Source organism: Tachysurus fulvidraco, chromosome 4 (assembly GCF_022655615.1).
Source record: "Tachysurus fulvidraco isolate hzauxx_2018 chromosome 4, HZAU_PFXX_2.0, whole genome shotgun sequence".
Lineage (NCBI taxonomy): Eukaryota > Metazoa > Chordata > Actinopteri > Siluriformes > Bagridae > Tachysurus > Tachysurus fulvidraco.
In genome coordinates, this window is record NC_062521.1 from 24,414,318 (window position 1) to 24,440,195 (window position 25,878).

A 25,878-nucleotide genomic window follows, 5' to 3' on the forward strand; every position below is an offset into this window, starting at 1 on the left:
CACAACTAATCTTCTCTTTCCCACCCTCAGATGCCATAGCTTCTGACCGGATCTCAGCATGTCTGGCAGAAATTTCATCATGGATGACTGCTCATCAGTTAAAGCTCAATCCTAGCAAAACTGAACTGCTGTTCAGCCCAGGTGATTCATCCCCAGGTCATGACCTTACTATATCCTTGCACAACGATCTGATCTCCCCTTCAGCCACAGCTCGCAACCTTGGGGTAACCATGGACAATCAACTGCGCTTTTCCTCTCATGTTGCTAATGTGACTCGCTCATGTCGCATTCTTCTCTATAACATTAGAAGGATTCGGCCATTTTTGTCCACACAGGCTGCTCAGGTACTTTTTCAGTCTCTTGTCATTTCTAGACTGGATTACTGCAATGCACTGCTGGCAGGTCTACCTATGAACGCAATCCGTCCTCTGCAAATGATCCAAAATGCAGCTGCACGGCTTGTTTTCAACCTGCCAAAGTTCTCGCATACCACCCCGCTGCTGCGATCCCTCCACTGGCTTCCGGTAGCTGCATGCATCCGATTCAAAACACTGATGCTGGCCTACAAAGCCAAAAACGGACCAGCTCCCTTTTACCTCAAAGCCCTCATCATTCCTCGCACTGCACCCCGCAACCTCTGATCTACCAGCACTGCTCGACTGGTTCCACCATCTCTCAGGGTAAGAGGCAAGTATACTACAAAACTCTACTCTGTTCTGGCACCAAGGTGGTGGAATGAACTTCCCCTAGAGGTCCGGACAGCTGAGTCACTGGCTATTTTTAAAAGGCTGTTGAAGACCTACTTATTCAGGAAACACTTCAACTAGCACTTCTTTCTTTATCTTTTGCATTAAACAAATGCTTTAAACTCATGGTATCTTAAGTATGTAACCTAGTGAGCCAGCATTAATGTGTTCAATGTTAGAGATTTAAGCACTTATGTACGTCGCTCTGGATAAGGGCGTCTGCCAAATGCTGTAAATGTAAAATAAAATTTTAGTTTTCTAATAACAGAAATTAATCTGTTTGGCACAGGTATATTTTTGTCTACAAACGGAATTTCAAGCATTTAACCATACACCTTCAGATTAAATGATTATTAAGATCATAGTTAACATTTTAGTCAAGTGACCCTAAACTTTTGAACGGACTTTTCCACTCCGTCAGCTTACATGTCGACACCGTCAGACAAAATATCTGACGGAGTTGACGTCTGACGGAGTTGACAAAAGAATATGTTTTTTCAATTGAATCATGTCTAATAAATGGTAGCCATTTTGATTTTCCTCAGTGGTCAGCTGCCACTAATCTAAACCAAAATACCAACTTTTATTTCAAAATTCTTGATCAAAATCATCCCTACTTTGAAGACAGTGTTGACACATAAAAGCTGTGACCACAGGGATTTCAACTTGTTTGCTGAATATTTAAAAAACTGTAAAACTTATGAGGCCATGTGTTGGACTGCCTCATCCATCAACAGACAAAATTCAAAGGGGGTCCTCAGGGTTAAAGCTGACCAAAATATGACTGATTTATTTCGAATTTGAAAAATATCTGACGGAGTTGACATGAATTGATGACAGATTTTGAAAGGCTGCTGTTAATGTATAAAATAATGTAATGTATTTTGTGATATTTTATTAAGCCATGCAATTAACCTCATATTCATATTTGTGCATTTTGGGCATTTTAAAACACTTTTTTTTTGCAGTTTGATACTGTGACCTCTACAGAGAACGAGTTCATTTGCATGGGCTTTCATAGTACAGTGCCGGTATTTTATAAAATTACTATGAAATAACAAATATATACAAAACTAAGAGTCTAAACATACACAAGTCTTCCATATCCAACTTTTAAAGCCTTTTTAAATGAAACAATTTATTGTTTTTTAAGGCAAATTGTAACATTTTGATGTGGGACATGTTTTGTCCCTTATCTCAAGAACCAGTGATATACGTATGCTCACGATAATTGTAATAACACAGAAAAAACCTGCACAAGGAATTATAGGGATTATAGTCCTATTCCAATTTTCCCTAGACTACACTTTGCCAAATTATATGTAATGACGTGTATTTTACTGAATAAGAAAACACACAAATAAGACTAAAACAATGGCAAAGATTTAAAAGGATTTTGTTGTGTGCAGCCAAAACCTGACGATTATGAAGAATATAATATTTGCAGTGCTCTTATGTGGGTGTTTCAAATGAGTGTAAGAGAGAAGAGGACTGTAGGAGATTTCGATTAAATTGCAATTGATTTCTAGAACGCTTTTAACGATAGACGAAGCAGCTTTACGAAAACCCAGATGGCATGTGGCAATTACATAACTACAACTAAAGCCCAGCTCCTAGAAACAAAATGAATTAGGGAATAAGATTTCCAGAAACACACAAACTAAATTACTAACTAACTAACTAACTAAGTCCATAGAAATTATATAATACCAACGCACAGCAATGTCAAACGCTCTTTAATGATCTTTAACGTTGTTGTTGTTAAGGTTTGCCACAACAGATCATCCCATCCACATGAGATAAGTAAGAAGTAACCCAGTAAGACCCATGACCCAGTAAGAAGTGGTTACTGGGTCTTTAAACAAAAGGATGGATGGATGGATGGATAGATAGATACATAGTAGGGGTGGCATGGTACATGAAAAAACACCCGAACCGAACGGTTCGCCACATGTGCAATGTAGCCCTGTGCTCAGTTTCGCCTCAGACAGTTTCGCACGAACATACATATAGACAGTAAAAGTTGAGTAAGGAGTGCTGCAGAAATGGCAAGTGGAGGAGATAATGAAGGCTGCCCGGAGTTGGCGGATGCGCCCGCGTCGTTCAAATCCGGTGTGTGGGAACATTTTGGATTTCATGTTACTTACGATGACAACGGAAATAAAACAGTAGATAGAACTGCGACTGTGTGCAAGCATTGTGCAAAATGCATTCAATATGCTAATGGCAACAATTCTAATATGACAGTTGTGTTAAGATGTTAAACTTATGCTTGACTTTATGATCATGGCCTTTTCTATTGTTATAGCCTCATTATATTATGTTATTACATTATATTATATATTTATGTTTAAAATATTTTGACTTGTTTAAAAGACAGAGCTTGTAAGAGTTCCTCTCTTTTTCTTTAAATTTTTTTTTTGTAAGAGCTACACTGAAGTTGGCAGTTTGATAAATGCGAGTTAATTTCAGTCCTTAGCCCTATTCGGACGGGACTAGTTTTACAGGGGGTCGTTAGAGAAATTTCAGTTTCACAGACGTACTTTGTGATTTTAATCCTGTCCGAATCTGCCATGTCTGTCGGTCTTTTTCTCACACGACCTGTGTAAAAATTCCCATATCCTTATATATATATATATATATATATATATAAAGAGGTAAAATAAGGGCTAGTTTAAGTGATTATATTTAGTTTATATGTAATTTGTTTGTATGTTTCAGAAAGAAGCAGAATTTGCCTGCGTAACACAACTCAATCACGATCGGAATAATGTGGTGTTGTTTAGGTCACCGTTACAGAGATTCTCAAAATGTATCGTCGAGCGATAATTGTACATTACACCAAGATCCAACATCTATAAAATGATAAGAATGCACACATGCACTGAATACGACTGTGTACCTAAAGATATGAATGGCTGCTGTGAGTAAATGATTAGTGATCATAGCTTATTACAATTCCTACACATTTTACACAAATCCATGTTGCATGCCAGCAGTCTGACTTTTTTTCAGCCTAACTGTCTACTGGTGCAAATCCCCCACGTCAGAGCTCCAGCTGTGCTAGCTTCTACTAAATCTTGCGTGTGACAGCAAAGTACCTCCTGTCAAGACCTTAAATAGAAACAATGCAGACAGTCAAACAAAATAGCTTCGGCTTTACGCGGTACACAAGCAGACAAATCTGACTTCCCCTATAAAAGCGGTAGTTGGGGTGTAATTAGTATTGGCAAGCGCTGAGCATTCGCCTGGAGCTGATAAGATTTCACTGGCAGTGTCAGATGAACACGGTGCCACCTGGCAGTGTGTGGACATTATTCTGTGGTAGTGTGTGTTTGTGTAAAACCTCTTGTTTTTACATGTTCTGGGTTAAAAGGGTCTTACATGAAAAGAATACATATACAGATAACACATCCACACTATCTGTCTGTCTGTCTGTCTGTCTGTCCATCCAGATAGATAGATAGATAGATAGATAGATAGATAGATAGATAGATAGATAGATAGATAGATAGATAGATAGTGTGGGTGTGTTATCTGTAATAAGGGCTGCCAGTTTGGAGAATCTCTAACCCAGTAGTCTAGCCATCACACCATGTGGCTCTTCTCAAAGTTGCCCATACCCTTATTCTTGCCCATTTAAGAATTAACTGGTGATGACGACGGAGACGATGACGATGACGAAGAAGAAGAAGCTCAAGTGATTAAGGCTCTGTATTGGGGTTTAAGCCCCAGCACCACCAAGCTGCCACTTTTGGGCCCCTAAGCAAGGCTCTTAACCCACTCTGCTTTAGAGGAACTGTAAAAGTTTGGATATACAAAAAAAAAAAAAAACTTTTCACAGTGCTGTAATGTATATGAGACAAACAAAATTCTTTGTCTTATCAATTTAAATTGATGGTAAATTAATAGAGCGATAAAAGTATTAATTTTACACCCATTTTTACAATAAATAACTTTTCATGAACTTCAGTATTTCTAAACCTGCTAAAAACAATTTGACCATGAGTCATCGTTTTGCACTGCAGAAAAGTGCTAGAATCCAATGTGTTTCTTCAGGAAAACAAAGTGAGACTCCAGACTTTATGACAAAGCACTGGTTGCCTTTGGAGCTTTGGTTGCCATGGTGACCACTGTATATGAAAAGCTCTACAGGTTTCACCAGTACACCCAGTGGTGAGTAGCACCAGAGGAACCAGGACTAGGATCATGTCTAGGTTTAGACCAGCGTAACATTTCCTAACAAGCTAAGATTAGTGTTAGACCAAGGCGCTGGAGAAGATGATTAAGATGTATATGTATTATGTATGGTGAGGTTTGGGGTCATGAGGTTTATACTGCTGTAGAAGGAGAAATGAGGACATTTTCTTTTTCCACCATGGTAACCATTCTCACTTTGTTTTCCTGAGAGCAGTTGGCAGAAGAAAAGAAGTGTCTTTTAGCACTATTTCAGATGTGTAAATCATGACACTGACACGACTGCTTGCTTATTAGCAGGTTTGGAAATACTGACATTAAGAAAAAACGCTTACTGTAAAGACAAGTGTGTTGTTAAGGGAAAATAATTGATGACAGGGTGATGTGATGACAATCGACGATGGGGGAAGTGGTAGCTCGGTGGTTAAGGTGTCGGACTACTGGTCGTGAGTTCAAATCCCAGGTCTATCAAACAATAATTGTGCCCCTGAACAGGGCCCTTTCCCTCATTGCTCAGCGGTATGAATGAGAAAGATATTATAGAATATGTGCTTTATTTTCATAGGCGCTTTTATTTGCACAGGTCGTTCCAGAAGGTAGGTGAGTGAGTGGGTGAGCGAGTGAGTGAGCAAGAGAGAGAAAGACAGAGAGACAGAGAGAGAGAGGGGAGAGAGAGAGGCAGACAGAGAAGGGGGGGAGAGGCAGACAGAGAGAGAGAGAGAGAGAGGCAGACAGAGAGAGAGAGAGAGAGAGAGAGAGAGAGAGAGAGAGGGCAGACAGAGAGAGAGAGAGAGAGAGGGCAGACAGAGAGAGAGAGAGAGAGAGAGAGAGAGAGGGAGGGCAGACAGAGAGAGAGAGAGAGAGAGAGAGAGAGAGAGAGAGAGAGAGAGAGAGAGGGCAGACAGAGAGAGAGAGAGAGAGAGGGAGAGAGGGAAAGATAGAAAGGGAGAGAGAGATGAGAGAGAGAGAGTGAGAGAGAGGGCAGACAGAGATATAGAGAAATAGAGAGAGAGATGAAGAGAGAGATAGAGAGAGATGAGAGAGGCATACAGAGAGAGATATGTCAGACAGAGAGGAGAGAGAAAGAGAGAGAGGCATACAGAGTGTAGAGAGTTGTGTGTGCAGAGATAGATGAGATGTTTTCAGACAGTATATATGATATAGAGATATAGTATATAGAGTAGATAGATAGATATATATAGATTTGAGAAGATACATAGAGTTTTGTGGGTTCATACATATTTTGTAGAGAGAGATAGTTCAGAGAATAGATAATTTTCATACATACATTATATATATAGATTAATATATATATATATATATATATATATATAGAGAGTAGAATAAATATTATATAGGTATATATCTATATGTTTTTTTTTTTGTTTTTTTCAAAATTTCATTAACATATATATATATATTATATATATATATATATATAGATATATATTTATATCTATTCATCTATATAGATATCTATATATTAATAGATATATATATTATATATATTAATGAAACGTAGGTATAGGAAAGACAGAAAGACAGATCAGATTATTTACACCACTGTCCAGATGTTCAAGAGGTTGGTACATGCTGGAATCTCAGGCAAGTGTTAAATAAAAAATAAAAATTAAAAAAACACTTCAAGGCATTAGAGTGAACATCTACAACTACGTCTACATCATCGTTTCCAAAAAAAAAACAAAAAAAACAACCATAGCAGCAAAACAAAAGGAACAAAAAAACCTGGCTTTCATCCTTAGAGCAAATGATTTTGCTGCTCCATCCATAGCGAAATGCTCACTGTAGCATTTACACAGAAGAACATACAATCGATTGCACAAGCTTGCATCCCCTCAGGACCACATGGAAAAGAGAAACAAAAGCAAATCTGGGTAGATTTCAGCAGAAACTACTGAACCTCAAAGTAGACAGGTAGAAACTCTTACATTTACTCACTATGAAATCAAACGTCCAAAGGAAAAATGCACAGAAACAATGCTATAAAGTTTCCGCTAAATACATTGAATCTGTTAGAATCCCTGCAAATCAGTTGTTATTATAGAAAATCAATGAATCTTTTAATGAATCCTTTATTTGTACTGCTTTAGGGGTCATTTGTTTTGCAGCAACAGAAAGCACCGCATACAAAAACAAATATAAAGTCTAATTGACTTGAGGTAAGCAAAGAAATACCATGTGGTACAAAAGAAGAGCTAAATCAGTTTGCTGTAGCTAAATGGACCCTATTTAAAGACGATGAAGCTAGAAAAGGCTTCTGCGTATATGACAAAATATATATTGAAAAATGTAGATATTTTTATATTTTATCTACATCAGCAGTGTCGCATATTTTCAGCAGCCAATTTTCACCACTATGGTCAGAGCACTAAAAAAAAAGCTAATCAAACTGACTTTTTATTACTGGATTTTTATTTAATTAGGCTTCGTATCAAGGCGGTAAAAGATGATCGGTAAAAGAAACCGACACACACGTCTCCTGGAAATCCTCACAAATCCAACCAATCAGATGAGAGCTTCGAAACTCCTGAAGTGTTTCTAATTTGCGCCTTCTGACTTTCAGCCGGCGGTTTTTTGAGCATGACTGAGACGGAGACTGAGACTAGCATCAGTCCAGTTTAAAGGTGGGGTGCATGATGTTTGAAAAATGCTTCAGAAAACTGAGTCGGGCCGACAAACAACACAAACGTGTAGCCAATGAGCAGAAAGGGGCGTGTCTTGTCAATATGCGGCAGAGAGAGTGTTCAGAGCGCATGTCTGACATTAGCATAAAGCGATTGAAAGATTGACATGGCGGATGGCTGCCGTTATCTCTGCCTCGGGTTCTAGGTGTTGAACGTCGTCTTCCGCGCAAAACTGAGCTAACATTTCACGGTACATCACACAGTACTACAAATACACATTTGTATAACCATAGTATTACTCATTGAGTTCATTTATTGATAAAAATATCCCCTCGGCCAGCTGCCCCAACAGGTTTCGCCATAATATTTGGCTGGGTTACGTATTTGTATGTATATGTGGGGTGGAGCTATCAAAACAGGGGTGACACCCATTTGGGTTAGGGGTGTGTTTGTTTTGGTGATTTCTAAATGACAACATTGGCATTCAAACGTCGTGCATGCCACCTTTAAAGATGAGGAAGTTGCACCTAAACTGGAAGGGCTTCTGTAGTTTGGACTAGGATTAGAGATGAACAGACAGTTATACCGCCGATCAGTCACGAATCCATGCTTTCGGCTGATGTCAGTCATGCGCAATGAACACCTTCTCCGACGCATATTGACCAGACACGCCACTTTCTGCTCACTGGCTAGACGTTTGTTTTGTTAGTCGGCCCGACTCGGTTTTCTGAGGCATTTTTCCGAAGTCAAATAAACTAGGACAAAAAGAGGATCGAATGTCTTTATAGTGATAGAAAGAAACTCCAAGCTGTTTATATTTGTGTTTTTCTATTTATTTGGATACTGAGGCTAAGGTTAGAGTTTTTGGTACAAGCATCGCAGCATTAATGAGGTAGGTCCACACAAAGGTAAATAAATGTGTGTGTGTGTGTGTGTGTGTGTGTGTGTGTGTGTGTGTGTGTGTGTGTGTGTGTAGCCGAGAAAAAAACAGTGTGGAGTGCACAACCAGCGTCCAGGCATATTTTACCTTTATAAGGAATTCTCGCTCTCGCAATCTTGCCAGGAAAAAGAACACAAAAACCCTCTCGCTGGACAACGTGCTGCAGCCCGGCACCGCCCCTCGCACACCACACAACATGCGAACATCTGCTCTGAGCTTTTAAAACTTCCATGGGTCACAAACCGCTGTGTGAAAGGAGAAAACATTTGAAAGCACCTAAAACCTTGTACTCCGTGTCGGTGTTTGTGCAACGACTTCAACGGCATTTTCATCATCAGAAAGGTTTTAGTGTAATTAATAATAATCCCCAACAGGGATTACTATACATCTCATGTCATCTCATCTGTTAACACAAACTGTCATTTAAAAGATGTAGCTTTTAATATTTAGCCCCGAGTGATTATTTCATCATAATACTCATTTTATTGTAATATTACTTTATCATTTATTTATTTTATTTATAAGTCTAAGCTTTGATTTTCTTTTTTTTTTTTACGTAGTGCTGGAACATAACGACGAAAAATCTTCTCTAACCAAGCAATCAGCCTCCAATAAATGTAGTGTCAAGATTTGAAGTAGCCAAGGACAAAGTGTGGAGAAAGAAGGATTGCCCTTCGACTGCTGCACTTAGAATGTTATGCATATTGGGAACATTTAACACCGTGACAGTCGGAGGTGAGAAAGAGAAAATAATACAGCTCTTAATTTTCCAGTGAGCAGCTCCCATGCTTCGCCTTCCCTGAGTTACCAATACAAAAAGACCAGTGGAGACTTAAATAGGAATAGACTGAAGCTGTTTTTTTTTTCTTTTCCCCGACTGACATATGAGAGAGCTATAACGAGAGGGACAACGAGCTGTAATCCCCTCTGCTGCCTCGCTGCATCGGAAAGGACCACGTTGATATATTGCTCAATAAATCAGATGCAACAGAAGGATTAAGATCTGTCACTCATCTGCTCTGATTTCTCACCCTTTTTTTTTCAGCTTGATTTTTCTCCCTCAGGCTTTCTCAAAGACAGTTTGAGTTTCCAGCTAAAAGCTTCCTTTTTTTTTTGCATAGGAGCAACATTACTGTTTCTCGCCCCTCTTTCATCTCTCTCAGCTAATCCCCCTACATTAGGTTCAATCATCATATGGTTCTTCCCCTCAGCTCCGGCTCTAGCAGCATGCTAATGCTGAGCGCTGACAGCCACCTGTGTGAACAAGTGCAGGGTTTGCCTGGCAGGCTAGTTTCCCGGTGTGCACAGAGGGGGAAGAGCCGAAGCCGGCTTGTCTGTCGGAACGACTGGCATCCGGCTTTCCAGCTGAGAGCTGCTTCTTAGGGATTGCGTTCTCAGATGGTGGGAAAGTTTGACAGCAAGCTTCCAGAGCGCTAAAGTGCTGTGTGTTGCTGCATACAAGCTGGTTTTATTTGTGCTGACTGTGCAGTCATGTGTAGCTGACAACAATTACCTGTGGATGCTTAACAACCTGAGGGCTGAAGTTCTAAAGAGGCCAAGCTGAGACAATAAAAGTACTAAAAATAAGAGTAACTGTAAAACTGAACACATCATGATCTTTTAATGCAGTGCGAACAAAATAACACAAAGCTTCCCAAATATAAGGCTGATTTCACTTTCTTTTCAGAAGCTGAAACCACTTGCATCTTTTGTGCTTATTTAACAAGCGGGATGTTACCATAACAACACTCTTACAACTCCTAGCTAAAATCAACATACTAACTTACTGAAGTTCAATTCAATCGATTTTTATAGCGCTTTCAACAAATCACATTGTCTCTAAACAGCCTGACATAAGAATTGAAACAGAATTAAACAATTTAAAAGTTTAAAAGTCTGAAGTTTGAAATGAAGTTACAATACACGATCTCTGTACCATCTCTGGCAAATAAGATCGATGAGCTACGACTCCGGGTAACTCGACAAATTTTTATGGACTGCAACATTATGGTTTTCGTGGAAACCTGGCTCAATAGCACCATTCCAAGTAACACTGTTCTGCTAGTGTTGAAAACATCTTTATCCAGATCCCTTTTACCTGATAGTAAATTGTTATCTGCCATAATCGATGCAGTGTATGTACCCCTGGATGCAAATGCTACACTAGCTATGAAAGGACTTGCTTCGGTTGTCTACAACCTGCAAACAACTCATTGAGTTTTTATCATTGCTGGTGATTTCAATCATGCCAATTATTGAGAACAGCACTCCCCAAATTTTATCAAAACCTTTTTTGCCCTACAAGAGGACACAACACTCTTGATTATATCTACACAAACATTTCTGATGCATATAAAGCAACTCCCCTCCCCCATGTTGGGCAATCTGATCATCTATCCTTGTTCCTGCTGCCCAAATACACCCTCATCATCAAGTGTGTGAAAACCACAATGAAGGCAGTTAAAGTTTGGCTGGAAGGAGCAGATTCATTACTACAGCATGAGTTCCAGAACACAGACTGGAACGTGTTTGCTTTTCAAGCCACACTGGATTCCAACACGGACGTTAATACCTATACCGGATCTGTTCTGCAACATATCAACAGATGTGTTGACAGGGAAACAAGGGAAGTCGTGGCCTAATGGTTAGAGAGTCTGACTCTTACCTCTAAGGTCCTAATCCTAACCATCTCTAATGGTTAGAGAGTCTGACCCCTAACCCTATGGTTGTGGGTTCGAGTCTTGGGCCGGCCACGACTGAGGTGCCCTTGAGCAAGGCACCGAACCCCCCCAACTGCTCCCCGGGCGCCGCAGCATAAATGGCTGCCCACTGCTCCGGGTGTGTGTGTGTTCACTGCTGTGTGTGTGTTCACTGCTGTGTGTGCGTGCACTTTGTTAAATGCAGAGAACAAATTCTGAGTATGGGTCACCGTACTTAGCCGTACTATGTCACGTCACTTTCACATACTCAGAATTCATCCATCCAAAGTGCACACACACACACACCCACACACACAGCCATTTTTTTATGCTGCAGGCCCTTTGACCACCTCAGTTGTGGCCGGCCAGAGACTCGAACCCACAACCTTAGGATTAGGAGTCAGACTCTCTAACCATTAGGCCACGACTTCCCATGAACTCACGACTCCTGCTATAGCACATCGTTACACTCTTACTATTTCCTTGCTATAGGTCTAAGCTCAGAAAGCCAACATACCCAACTCTGGGAGGAGAATTACAGAAGAAAAAACTCTGTGAAAAACTCTATTACACCCTTGTGACCTCAAGTACAGCCTCTGATATCATTGCACTTTTCAAAAAGCTGACTGTTTTAAAAACTGGAAGCTCCACTGTGTCCAAAAAAAGTAGAACTTTTTTAAAGTGCCCTCTGCCTATTCATTTGGAAGTTGAGATAAAATAAATAAAACGTCCAAAAATTTGCTCTAAGTGACTAAGTGTTTGGACCGTGTCTGTGTGAGCGTATCATTGTACGTATATAAATGCTTACAGGACAATAAATCGCTGCATACTGTGACGCCATATTTACTCACCTACATAATGCAGTAAAATTTGGAGAAGCCTGACTGTGACATCGTCCCATATGTGGAATGTTTTTGTCTGCTGTAACATTACAACTTCTCTTCACTGGAACTGAGTCCCGAAGCTGTTAGCTAAATCGAAAAAGTTCTCTACAACCCCATGTGACCTCATGTAAAGACCAGAGGTGGCCTGATGTCATTACACGTTTCTGAAAGTCTGCCATAAACCGAACAAACAGGAATCAAGTCAGGAATCACAAGGACTGTGAGGATAAATGAACAGACGCTTCATGCTGAAAAACAGATGATTCGTGGAACTGCCTTTTACACACATGGGTGATGAAGTAGATGATCTACAAAAATAGTTTGAGAGAACTACCCGAGTGCTCCTTGTTCCAAAATACATCAGAAAAATCTTAGAAACCTGTTTTTATTTTTATTAAAATTAAAGCACAGATCCTATTGAAGATAAAAGTTATTCATAAAGCATCTTAACCCTTAAAAGAGCTCTTAAGGTCAAAAAGTGTTAGGAGTAAGGGTTTCTTTAGCAGAGGAGAAAATGTCCGAAAGGTGACGATGGGAGAAGAAATGTACTGTATACAATATTTAATAATGATAGTGAGCAGTGGTGTAAAGTAATGAATTACAAATACTCTCGCTACTGAAACTGAGTAGTTTTTCTTAGGAATTGTACGTTATTAAGTAGTTTAAAAACAGTGTATCGGTACTTTTACTGCGCTATTTTTTCCTTCAACCTGCCGTCGCTACTTTGTTTATTTTTTCCCGTCAACGGTGATTAGTTAAGGAGAATAATCGGTCGCCTGATTCCCGTCCAATCGAATTGTGCATAGAAAACTTGCATCAGACAGACTTCAAGAAACCTGGTGCCGCGGTTGGCGCTAATTTAGTTTAATCATGGAGGAAGGAGGAAGTGTGGTGGGTGATTCAGCTTGCAACACCTCAAATAAACAACTTCTGAATCCTTGGCCACACCTGAAGGAGTTTTATGCGGTGAAGGCGGAGAAGGGCAATTGTGTCATTATGTCATGTCACCTTTGCCTACCTAAACCAGTTGAAATATCAGCATTCGAGAGTTCTTCCTCTAATTTTGGTTGCTCTTTCGGAGCCAGCAGGCGAAAATAAAACTGTTGAAGAAATTATTTATTTATTTATTTATTTTGCTGCAACATCCATAAAAAGAATGATACTGTAAGCTATATTTTTAATTTGCAGGGGTATAAGGTGGAATAACATTCATACAGCATAATACTCACTACTCACTGCTTTTGGGCTACTTTTAAATGGGCTACTTTTTACTCGTACTGTAATTTGAGTAGTATTTTAGACGGGTACTTTTACTTCTACTCACACTACAGTACATTTTTTGGGAAGTAGTAGTACTTTTACTTGAGTATGATTTGTCAGTACTCTTTCCACCACTGATAGTGAGTTAATAAGATGCTAGAGATTAGATCGCATAGAGATTATTCTCTCTATATATAATCATATTATCTTATCCATCTAAATATCCATCTCTAATATGACCGGTCACGAACGCCATCCCTGCACGATATAGCCTCAAATATCCTAACAGAGACAAAGTGAAGGCTTATAACACACCGTTTTTTTTATTAGACAACCAATCACAGTCTCACATTTAAGCCCTGCCTCCTCTCTAAGATAAAAGTTGTTGTATTGTCGTTGCTCAGAGTTGTTCTGAGATCGGGCCTGAATCACTCTTAGTGAAGATTCCTAGTTAGAAATATTTAAGTTGAATTATGAGCTCTCTGAGATCATTCTTAGATCCTTGAATACGGACCCATGTTTATGAAGGATGGAGTGGAAGAACTCGAGTGTCCTTCACAGAGCCTTGATCTCACTGATGCACTTGTGGCTTAATGATCACAAATCCCTGCAGCCTTCCCAGGAAAGTGGAGCTGATTATAAGAGCAAAGGGAGAATATATCTGATCTAGGATGATCAACAAGGACATATGTATGTGTTGTCAAGATGACCACATACTTATTATAGTGTATTAGATTTGAGTTTCATTTTGTTTAGAAGAAAGATTTAAAGAACAGACTGATTCAAAAACATGAAGTATATCAACGTCCTTGCTGCACTCTGTAGCAATATTTGTAATTACATTTTTTTTCTAAGATAATTTTAAAATTCTATTAGTTTTCAAAGTTTAAAAATGTTTTAAAGTGAAAAACCTGACCTTTAAAATGAACAGTAGGACAGCTTTCTGTACTGTTTATTGTACAATGTAGAGGGACATGGCTGAATTCAGCTGATGTCCCTCATCCTGACCATAGATGAGGGTAGGAACGTAGATCGACTGGTAAATAGAGAGCTTTGCCTTGTGGCTCAGCTCTTTCTTCGCCACAACAGATCGGTATATCGACCGCATCACTGCAGAAGATACACCGATCCGCCTGTCGATCTCCCGCTCCATCCTTCCCTCACTCGTGAACGAGACCCCAAGATATTTAAACTCCTCTACTTGAGGCAGGAGCTCTCCACAACGAGAGGAGTCAGCTGAGGTGGCTCGGGCATCTGTTCCGGATGCCTCCTGGACGCCTTCCTGGGGAGGTGTTCCGGGTATGTCCAACCGGGAGGAGGCCCCGGGGAAGACCTAGGACACGCTGGAGGGACTATGTCTCTCAGCTGGCCTGGGAACGCCTCGGTATTCCCCCAGAAGAGATGGAGGAAGTGTCTGGGGAGAGGGAAGTCTGGGCATCCCTGCTTAGACTGCTGCCCCCGCGACCCAGTCCCGGATAAGCAGTAGAAAACGGATGGATGGATGGATGGACAATAATCTCTGATGTAGAGACCTGCACGTTCCAATGGATGAGCTGAAGCAACATTGTCATTTGTTTGTGTTGGATTTTCAACCATATTTCTGTTTCAGGGCAAAAAAAACTACTACAGTTCTAGTAAAGACTACAGGGACAAGCATTCTCTGGCTCATAATATATGTTATGCCCCGGATATGTAGGTATTATGAACACGGCACATAGCCGATACGCCAAATGAAACTAATTTCCAGCATTGCATCAGCTCTCCAATGCTTCAAGCTGTGATCACATGCCTACGTGTCTAAATTTCACTCAAATCAGACTGCAGGCTGTCCATCACACTCTGGCAGGGGTTCTGAAAAATGCACAACTCACTGGCCCACAGCCACAGCAACACTACAGGGAATGAAATGTATTCAGCAGCTTTTGAATATTCGATCGCTTGAGCTTGTGCTGTGTTCGTGTTTTTACCGGGAAGGTCGGAGAAGAGGAGGATGCACTCGTTGAAGCCGTTAGCCAGGAGGCGATCACGCAGCTGCTGCAGTATCGCCACTCCGATACAGAACGGGAACGAGGAGTTGCCCAGCAGCAGTGTGTCCCATAGGTGGAAGATCTTATGCAGGGGAAAGACGTCTAAAAAAAAAAAAAAGAAAGAAAAAATTACATTATGATATTGTTTCATGCATCAGACATTAACAAGCCCTTAACATCAGCAGTCATTAAAAATAAATAAATAAATAAATGCTGTAAAAATATAATCAATGACAAGGTAGCGTTATCCAATTCACAGTATTATTACCACCCCGAAGCTGACTGTATTCCTATAAACAGCACATCCTGGAGCATTTTTCTTCATTTTATACCTTTTATAACAAAGCCACACAACCGGGCCTTTTTATTTAGACATAATCTCAGTTTATCTGGAAGCTTCCATCAAAAGTAATGACTTTTTCCATCCCATCCAATAAATGGTATCTTTTTTTAGTGTCACCATACAAGTGTGGGAGTTTATTATCAACAATAATATCATATCATCTTTCACCTCCTTCACCACCAGATATCATCGAGAAGAAACCCGAAGCTCTACACAAGGTAGAAAAAATGGGTTATGATTCTTAATGCATGCTGTCATAGATTAAAATGAGTACTTATTCAGCAGCAGGTATAAAACTCAAACTTACAACCGACAAATTTCCTTAAAAAAAATAAAAATACTGACACTAACGGATACAAAAGCGACGTCTCCATCACCAACCGATTCTGATCCAGTCCTTCATGCTTATCAATTTGCACATCTGTAATTGTCCTTTTACATGTAACTGACATTTACTTAAAACAGAAAGTACGCTATTAAAGAAAAAACTATTTCAGATGTTTGACCTTGCTGTGCCCTTGTCCTTGTTTGGATTACTTCCTAAAATGCTTCCCTTCTCTAGTTGATTTATGGCAAGCTACTATGTATGCATTTATTTATTTAAAATATAATTGTTGTTATGTCTTTAACTGTTGTTGTGTCTACTGCTGCATTCATGGTCAGGTCACTCTCGTTAAAAAAAGATTTCATCTCCATGAGTTTTTAACCCGGTTAAATAAAGGTTACTAACTAAACAGTCAGCTAATTTATAATAATAATAATAATAATAATAATAATAATAATAATAATAATAATAATAATAATAATAATAATAATAATAACCTTTATTTTCTATAGCGCATTTAAAAGTACATCTCAAAGCGCTTTACAAAAGCAAATAAAACACCAAAAATACACCACATAATATAAAGATTAAAATTAAAGCAACAAGAATAGACTATAAAATAAGCACAATGTAAAATTACAATTAGTGAATTAAAAGCTAGGGGGCAATGGTGGCTTAGTGGTTAGCACGTTCGCCTCACACCTCCAGGGTTGGGGGTTCGATTCCCGCCTCCGCCTTGTGTGTGCAGAGTTTGCATGTTCTCCCCGTGCCTCGGGGGTTTCCTCCGGGTACTCTGGTTTCCTCCCCCGGTCCAAAGACATGCATGGTAGGTTGATTGGCATCTCTGGAAAATTGTCCGTAGTGTGTGAGTGTGTGTGTGTGTGTGTGCCCTGCGATGGGTTGGCACTCCGTCCAGGGTGTATCCTGCCTCGATGCCCAATGACACCTGAGATGTTTGTATAAGCGGTAGAAAATGAATGAATTAAAAGCTACCCTAAAAAAATTAGTTTTAAGCTGAGATTTAAAAATGGCAAGAGATTTTGCTTGCCTTATCTCAGAGAAAGTCCTATCTCCCATCGATCGTAAACGAGTTAAAGGAACAGTTAAAAGACCAGTTTCAGAAGAACGAAGGGCGCAAGATGGAATATAGGGAATTAAGGAATTAAAAGCTCAGTCAGATATTGAGAAGCCAACCCATGTAAGGCCTTGTAAGTAAGCATCAAAATCTTAAAATCAACCCTAAACCTAACAGGGAGCCAGTGCAAAGACTCCAAAACGGGAGTAATACGATCTCTTAACTTTGTTCTAGTTAGAATTCCAGCAGCTGAATTTTGCACTACCTGCAATTTTGTTTAAGGTTGCTTTTGACACTCCAGCCAACAAGGCATTGCAGTAATCGATACGGGAAAACACAAAAGTGTTGATCAGAAAACGACAGCATTGGACGCAATCTGGCAATATTTCTGAGATGGAAAAAAAGAAGTTTTAACCATATTTAAAGAGTGACTTACAACTGAGCAACTGAGGGTTAAGGGACATGCTCAGGGGCAAGCAGTGGCAGCTTTGTGGACCTGGGGTTCGAACCCATGACCTTCCGATCAGTAGCCCAACACCTTAACCACTGAGCTAGAAGTAGTAGAGTTATAGATTTACATTCACAACCGTTTCAGACACTCGAGGGTTGACACTCGAGATCCTGAGAAGGCGTTTTTTTTCCAGAACTGATGATAAATAATAACCTTTTGTAGAATTATGATGAGTCTGACTTTATGATTTTGGTATTCCTCAAGTGCCACCATGGTATCAAAATATCATCAGGATTCTAGCTGGAATTGCTAAAGTATACAGAAGCTGAGTGTTTTGGGCTTGTGGTTAGTCACGGCCTAATGGTTAGAAAGTCTGACTCGTAACCCTAAGGTTGTGGGTTCGAGTCTCGGGCCGGCCACGACTGTGGTGCCCTTGAGCAAGGCACTGAACCCCCCTAACTGCTCCAAGGGTGCTGCAGCATAAATGGCTGCGCACTGCTTCGGGTGTGTGGTCACTGCTGTGCGTGTGCACTTTGGATGGGTTAAATGCAGAGAACAAATGCTGAGTATGGGTCACTGTACTTAAGCATATGTCACGTCTCTTTCGCTTTCACTGTCACTTATGGAGGTGAAAATTGTATTTGTAAGAAGAGCCTTTGTGTTTCCACACCACACAGACTCCAGGTCAAAAGGTCACATAGGCAAGGTTTCACACCACCAACTCCAGTCTTAATCCCATGCTCTTTTAAGTCTCCTCATGAAACCCCATTCAGCCTGGGTGTCGTTCTTCATTTACATAACGACGTTGGACAGAAGCCGCTCACGGAACCGCATCGAACGAGATTAAATTACATTTCTCTTTCCGAATGTGACGTTTTGGAAAATCGATGCATGAGCTGTAATAGGTTTTTCACCACATCATCACAGAGTAATTTCCATTTAACAATTATTCCATGTAATTCGGCACAAATATCAGCATAATGGAATCTACCGCCTTCTGAAACAATGGGCCATTATGGACCATCAGCTGTGATTGTTTCGGAAAATTTTGATTCTGATAAACACTTGACGGAAAAAAGAGCTTCTTCGTGTGAAGTGTTAATCAGAATATAAATTCCCCAAAACAATCAAAGCTGATTCGTAAATTTATATTCTGCTAAACACACCGGGAAAGAAAGAGCTCGGTTCTGAGATACACATACAGAAGATGTGAACCGTGTTAACCTCGGGTTATAACAGAGATATCAAATAATATTTCTCATCAAATAACAGAGGAATGTGAACACCTTAGGAGGTTCAATGCACGGTTTCGTATAATGACACAAATACGCTTTCTGATTAATCCTGAAATATATTAAAAAAACATATTATAGGTTCAAGAAATCAAAATGAGGATACGTGGAGAATTTATATGAACATCTTACATTTTATATTTATATTTATATGCAGCTCAAAAGTTACTCGACAAAATGTGGCTTTCTTGCTTATAAGAAAAATGGAACTTAAAGGTCGGTTACATTTATGGTAGAATAATGAGGCGGAGATGGAGGTAGCAGAGATGAGGATGTTGGGGTTCTCTTTAGGAGTGACGAAGATGGACAGGATGAGGGACGAGCACATCAGAGGGACGGCTCAGGTCGGCTGTTTTAGGGACGAGGTCAGAGAGGATAGATTGAGATGGTTGGACATGTACAGAGGAGGGAGATGGTTATATATTATCTTTAAAGTTCGGGAGACTCACAATCCATATGTGAGTATAATATATTGATACCGGTCAGGAAAAATCATCGTTATGTGTAAGTTTTTACTCCTGGAACCACAAACAGGTAAATGGTTCAAATAATTATAAAAAAAAAAAATCCACACCACCTGTTTCTAGGTGCCATAAAGTCCAAATTCCCTAAAGTCCCTAAAAGTATCATGTATCAGTTTAAATAAAACCACAAATAACAAGAAAATACATGAATGAAAGGATAATTAAAAGACATAATAACTATACTACTAACTAACTAACCAACTAACCAAATATGCCAGATTACAAAATAGAGAACATCAATTAGGCCCCGTTCACACTGCAGGTAAAAGTGGCCCAAATCCCAAATTTTTTTGGTGTCAAGTGACCAGGTCAGACTTCTTCAGGAGTAGTGTGAACACTCAAATCTGGCCCAGATCTGATTTTTTCAAATCAGATCTGGGCCACTTCCATATGTGTTCCTGAATCAGACCCAAATCTGATTTTTTCCAATGTGGCCGCAGTGTGAACAACCAAGGCGGATTTGATGCGACTTTTACGTCAAACTACATCGACATTCGTCACAATTATGCGCCGGCGAAGACTTTTTTTTGCTTAACACACACACGCGTTACCAGTCGCCGCGTTTGTGTCACGTTTTCGCCAACGTCACGTTTCATTGCGCCGGCAAAAACGTGACAGAAACGTGTGTGTGTTAAGAGTGTTATATAAAGTGGTTACGTGAACCAGCTCATGTTTGCATTGAATACATCACATTATAGCATTACATGATATGTTTGCTTGCACCAGATGATACAATACTTCCTCCATAACCTCGCCAACTTTTTAGCGCAACGGCGTGCTGCGTGTGACGTCATTGTTATCGTTCGTTTGCGCATGCGGGTCAGTTCGAAACAGCAAACTGCTCACACTGGTATCTGATATAGGCCACATTTTAAAAGGTAAGGTGAACAGCCAAACAAAAAAATCAGATCTGAGCAAAATATCCGAATTGAGCATTATTACTTGTAGTGTGAACGTGGCCTTATGGCCTGAAGCCAATTGAATTGTAAAGACACTTTTCCACAATATTTTCCCTTCCTTTACATCTGTAAAATAAAGGTACATATAATAATAAATGATAAATCATATATTAATCTTAGCCCTAATATTGTGGCATCACAAAGTTAAGATGTATGAAAGCTAATTCTCTTAATGTAACTCGGTTCAATCGTATAAAAACAGATGTAAACATTTAAATGAAGTCAAATCAATGAGCTTTTTTTTTCCAGTGCATTTGTCGAAGAATTTTTTTCTACATAACATCCCGCACTATATATTACACTTAATTCTTAACAAAAACTTATGTCTGCTGTTCGATATTTTCATGAATATTTCATTTCATCAATTTGTGATTCGAATAAAAGAGATCGAGTCTCATTGTTCCAGTACCGACTAATGACTTTAAGTGGAGTGTGAGAATGAATTGCTCTACTTACGAGTGAACATTGTCAGGAACCACGGAATGGCATACAGCTGGAAAAGAACAAAAAGTGGACTCCGGTTAGATGTTAAATTAGTCATAATTTCTCACGTGATGTTAAATTCTGCTAACAATAAAGCCTACAAAGATATGTAAGGTCTATGTAATTGGCTCAACTATGATATTTACGACATACTCACTCGCTCAATAAGTCTCATTTCTCAAATGTATTCGTTAATTGTTCCCAAATATTTTTTTTTTTCATGAAAATGTAGTATCAATGAAATTCCAGTTACATTTGGGGGGGAAAAAAACCCAAAACAAAACAAAACAAAAAACTGTTTTTGCTTGTGAGTTTGTGTACATTAATATATAAGGATACTCACTAATCACTTTATATTCGCTAATCACAAAGGCCATCGTTAAAAATATTCTTGTTTGCCGTAACCCGACCTACCCTGTCAATTTACCCGGCTGATTCCATTTTTTTTTTTTTGCTTTAAGTACGACCGGTTGTAAATTTGCGTTAAGACCAATTTATTTTTACTCTTCAAACAACTAATACAAAAGCAATAAAATAATATTAACGGGTTCGGGCACCATAATACATTTAAAAAATGCATTAAAACATCTCGACACCACTTTAACTTTTTTAAGTTCTGGAAAAAAGACCCAGTCAGTGACGGCACGATATGCTAATTTGTTTAAAGTCATACCTCCGTAATCACCATCACCAAAATTGTAACTGTATAAATTGTAAATTGAAAAAAAATATATAGATCTACCTACCGACCCTTTTTTTTTTATTAATGTTACTGCAAACCAAAATATCTTTAAGGATGGCCTTATCGTGTTTTTATTTTTACTTCCACTGAGATGAGACTGACTCTGTGAGAACCCTGAGGCATCTAGAGATCTACCAGCTCCAGTTAGACTAAAGAGGAGATGTGAACTCCATGTGATCTTTCGCATCTATACAACATTTGTCATACTGTATATTTGTAATCACACCCTCATATGAGGATGAGGTTCCCTCTTTGAGTCTGGTTCCTCTCAAGGTTTCTTCCTTTACCGTCAAAGGGAGTTTTTCCTCACCACTGCGGCCTGAGTCACCTCAGACTTGCTCATTGGGGATAAATACATACACATTGTGAACTAAATCTATCTAATATTGATCTGGAATTTTGTATTCTATTAATCTTTATATTATTCTTTATATTAACCTTTTGTTCGATGTTTATGTTCTGTAAAGCTGCTTTGAGACAATGTCTATTGTAAAAAGCGCTATACAAATAAACAAATTGAATTGAACTGAATATTATATAACTAACTAAAAGTAATGGCACCCTAAAACAGGATGATGCTTGACCTGAAGCTCTGCATTAGATGAGCTGCAGTATTGAACTGTTTAACACACGCGGCTCAGAAAAGGCACTCTTCACTCATTAGTCACTGGTGGCTGAGTAAGTCACTGAGTCAGTGGGGTCAAAACTCTATAAAGCAAATCCGTCGTACAGTAAACACACTTGGTCACAGATGACCGATTGGCTTTTACACAAGAAAATGAAGAAAATTAGCAAAATGTTTGTTTAAAAAAAAACAAAACAAAAAAATCAGTACCTTTTTCTAGTTAGCTAAAATGTATCCTGAAGCACAGGGAGAACATGCAGACTCCACACACACATTACGGAGGTGGGAATCAAACTCCCAACCCTGCTGGTGTAAAAGCACCAAATCAATGTCTCCTATTTAGCTGAAATGCATCATCCCCTTTTAATTGGATACTTAACTCAATGAACCAATACTTCAGATCATCCTGCAGGTCAGATGTATAAAATTATTCATAACTTCTTATAAAATCTCACTTGAACATGTCTGCTCAATAAAGAAACATAGCTGATAAAATCTGGAGATATTTGTCAATACTGAAGGACTTGGTATAACCTGAACAAAACGGTCTGAATTGTTTGTGTGCACAAAACTTTTGCTAAACAAGGGAATTAATCGTATGTTCCTGCAAGCAATACCGTTCCTCCTCCCAGTCTTAGCTATAAATCCAAGCCCATAAAAGAGCAAACACTACTCGGCAGCCCTGTCGTGCTTAGATAAAGAATAATTGTATCATATATAGTTACTTCGTTACTCTTTCGTCCTATACTTGCAATAAATAAAAAATAGAACAGAAGAATAGAAGAATATTCATGATGTGACTTTCAGATATTCTGTAATAAGAGAGTCCAACATTTGCTGTTTCTAGGTCTTCTAATTTGAAGCTTTGTTATTATTATGTCACACATCACTGGAAAAAGAGCTTTTTGGATTTTGCTAACAACAAATCCTGAGTGTTATTTGTTATCGATTGAGTCTTAAACACAGTTAAAACAGCATGATTAATACCCCTGCGATATCAGAGCAGCAAATAAAGTCTAGTTTCTAACTAAACAAATCACAGTAGTTACAAATATGCTTTCAGGGTAAATAATTCCTTTAAGTGTTCCGTGATGTGACCTTCGTCTGGACATAAAAAAAAAAAAAAAGGATGAACAAACAAACAAAAGTGTCAAGTCGGCTCCTGCATTCACAAAGAACCGTGTCCCAGAACACACCTCGGCCTACAAACATGGCCACTGTGGACTACGCTTTGCAATAGAAACATACGCATTCACCTGTAATCCCTGTACAAACAAAGCATTGACGTTTAGTCAGTTGTGCAGTAATGCTCAGCAGGGCTGTCAAGTGTCACGCATTGAGAGTGACAGTCACGCATTTGGGTCTTTTCTCACGCTCTCCCGCCACACATTGTATTTCTCACGCAGAAAAACTTTTGGACTATTTATCATATATTTAATATGCCGCAGCGCCCAAAATGTATCTGTCCGCAACACTGTCTCTATGGAACCGAATAAAGCAGGAATAAAGCGCGTCTCAGTTCTTAGTCAAGCCTGTCGACTAAGACTTATCAGCCAATCAAAAAAGAGGATACACAATAGCCAATCAGAAAATAGCACTATCTGGGTAAGATTTAACACAACAACCAATGGAAAAAAAAACATTCATTAGAGAGGGTATTTTCAATGGTCGGTTTGAACAAAACCTCAACACGAAACAGCTTGTCTCTGGACGGGACATTGCCCTCAATCATGACCCCAAAAATGGCTGGGCTTGGAGATGTCTTCAAAACTTGAGAGCCCTGGTTCAGGTTGTCTCTACCTGACCTTACCGAGCTGCTTTCTTGTGTACAGTCACTCTGATTTATTTATTTATTTTTTTGTTAAGGTAACATTAGGATATTTGCGGATTTGCCCTTACGCTACATCGTCCGACTTGCTATTTCGCGATACACTTTTTTGACAATCAATTTGGATTTGTCTGCGTCCGATTCAGCCTACATTACATGACATAAAATAACATCAACAAAGTGATATCTGGACCAATCATAAATGGGGGGGGGATGTGTGTTTAATATTGAAAATATTTCATATTTATATTTTAAAAGGAAAGGGAAAAAAAAACACAGTTTAAGTTTTTTGGGGAAGATTTGTTTAGCATAAATTCCAGTCAAGCATCTTTAGGGTGCCAGTTTCAATTATCCAGTCTACGGTAAGAAGACAAGTCTTTAATGTGGTGCTGTATCTACAAAACCTCCTGTGTCTCTTCCTTGCTTCAGCCAATAAACTCTTATTATTAAACCTGTATACTATAAATTTGTACCAAAGAGATGCTACTGTAATTATAAAGACCGTCTTGTGCTAAAACCCAGGACTCGCCTTCACGGTCCGATTTTCGTTAACATCCTGTCACAAAAGCTTTAATCCGATTTTACATGTGGAAACTGTAACGATTTATAGACCAACTGTCTGGTATCACCTATGAGACGAAGGGATCTCGACCCTCCAAGGTTTATTCCTCATGTCACGTCTATCCTTGCCAAAGAAGTATAAGCCAGAGCCTGTCTCTGGTCTTTTGAATTGAATTCTGCTTAACTTATAAGTCAATTAAGATAAACGCATCTGCTGAATAAATGTAAATGTTGATCCGAACAAATAACGTACCTGTGTATTGTTACTATTTATCATCTGGATTGATTTAGCTTGCCGTTGAGAAATTCAATATAAATTACACAAATTATTACATTATACTGTTGTTATGGTTACAGAACTCTCAGAGCTGGAGCTGAAGACAGTGAAATATGTGTATAATGCCGCACTATTGCAGCCTGCTGTACACGATACATGATCGAACCTTCGTCCAGAGTCTCGGCGTGTTGCAATACTTTCGTTTCGGAACTATTAAGAAGTTCGAGCTGTTAACGCAAACAAAAACAAGCAATCCGTTTGTGTTGGCCAGCACGACTTCATGGGAAAACCAATTTCACAGGGAACATTAGGACGTATACCCAGCCAAAACGCAATGCTTTGTGAAACAATATTGTTCTCGCGCCATCAGCCAAGATAGATTTGGGCTTTAGCAAAATGGTGATTCGGAACGACAAGATCAACTATCACCCAGACAGGAAAGAAATAAAGCTTTAATTCTTGAAACTGCACAGTTTTACGATTCTACCGAAGGATGAGAAACTGTACAAATAGGACATATGACTCAGAAGTGACATTCAAGCAAAAAAAAAAAAAAAAAAGATTCATTAACATTCATAACCGGCATTAGTAATTTCACCAGCACATTTCATCTATTTCATACAGCAGGCGCCTGGCTTCTTATCGCGTTCAAGACAATGGTAGCTGCTCAGACACTGAAGAGGACATCGGCTCAATGTTAATTGTTGCTATTCATCTTTTTATTCGCCTTTTCATCTTTTCATGAAGCTCCTGGGATTTCACAGAGGATGGACAAGGCTAGAGGGTCATGGATCTTTTCTCTCTCTTTGATAGAAAAGAGCCTAGAAGGGGATTCTAGGATTTTCCCCCCACAGGATAAAGGATGGAAGCAACAAATTTGTCAGTGTGGCACAGACTGAAAGGTGAAAAGATTGAATTGCTGAAAGAACAGGATCTAGACAGAGCTAAAACCTGAAAGCCAGTCAAATATGAATCAGATTGCGTTTCCACACTAG

At 39.2% G+C, this 25,878-nt stretch overlaps 1 protein-coding gene across 3 annotated transcripts in view; it reads right to left on the bottom strand.

Moving 5' to 3' along the window:
- The window catches only part of tbck (TBC1 domain containing kinase), an 88,374-nt gene that overhangs the window by 23,682 nt on the left and 38,814 nt on the right, over nucleotides 1-25,878 (bottom strand). For all 3 annotated transcript variants that reach the window (XM_047812656.1, XM_047812657.1, XM_047812655.1), the window contains 2 exons: nucleotides 20,824-20,860; nucleotides 15,339-15,500 (listed from right to left, as the gene is read on the bottom strand). In XM_047812656.1, the coding sequence (XP_047668612.1) occupies nucleotides 15,339-15,500; nucleotides 20,824-20,860 (199 nt within the window). The remainder of the gene's footprint in view (nucleotides 1-15,338; nucleotides 15,501-20,823; nucleotides 20,861-25,878) is intronic.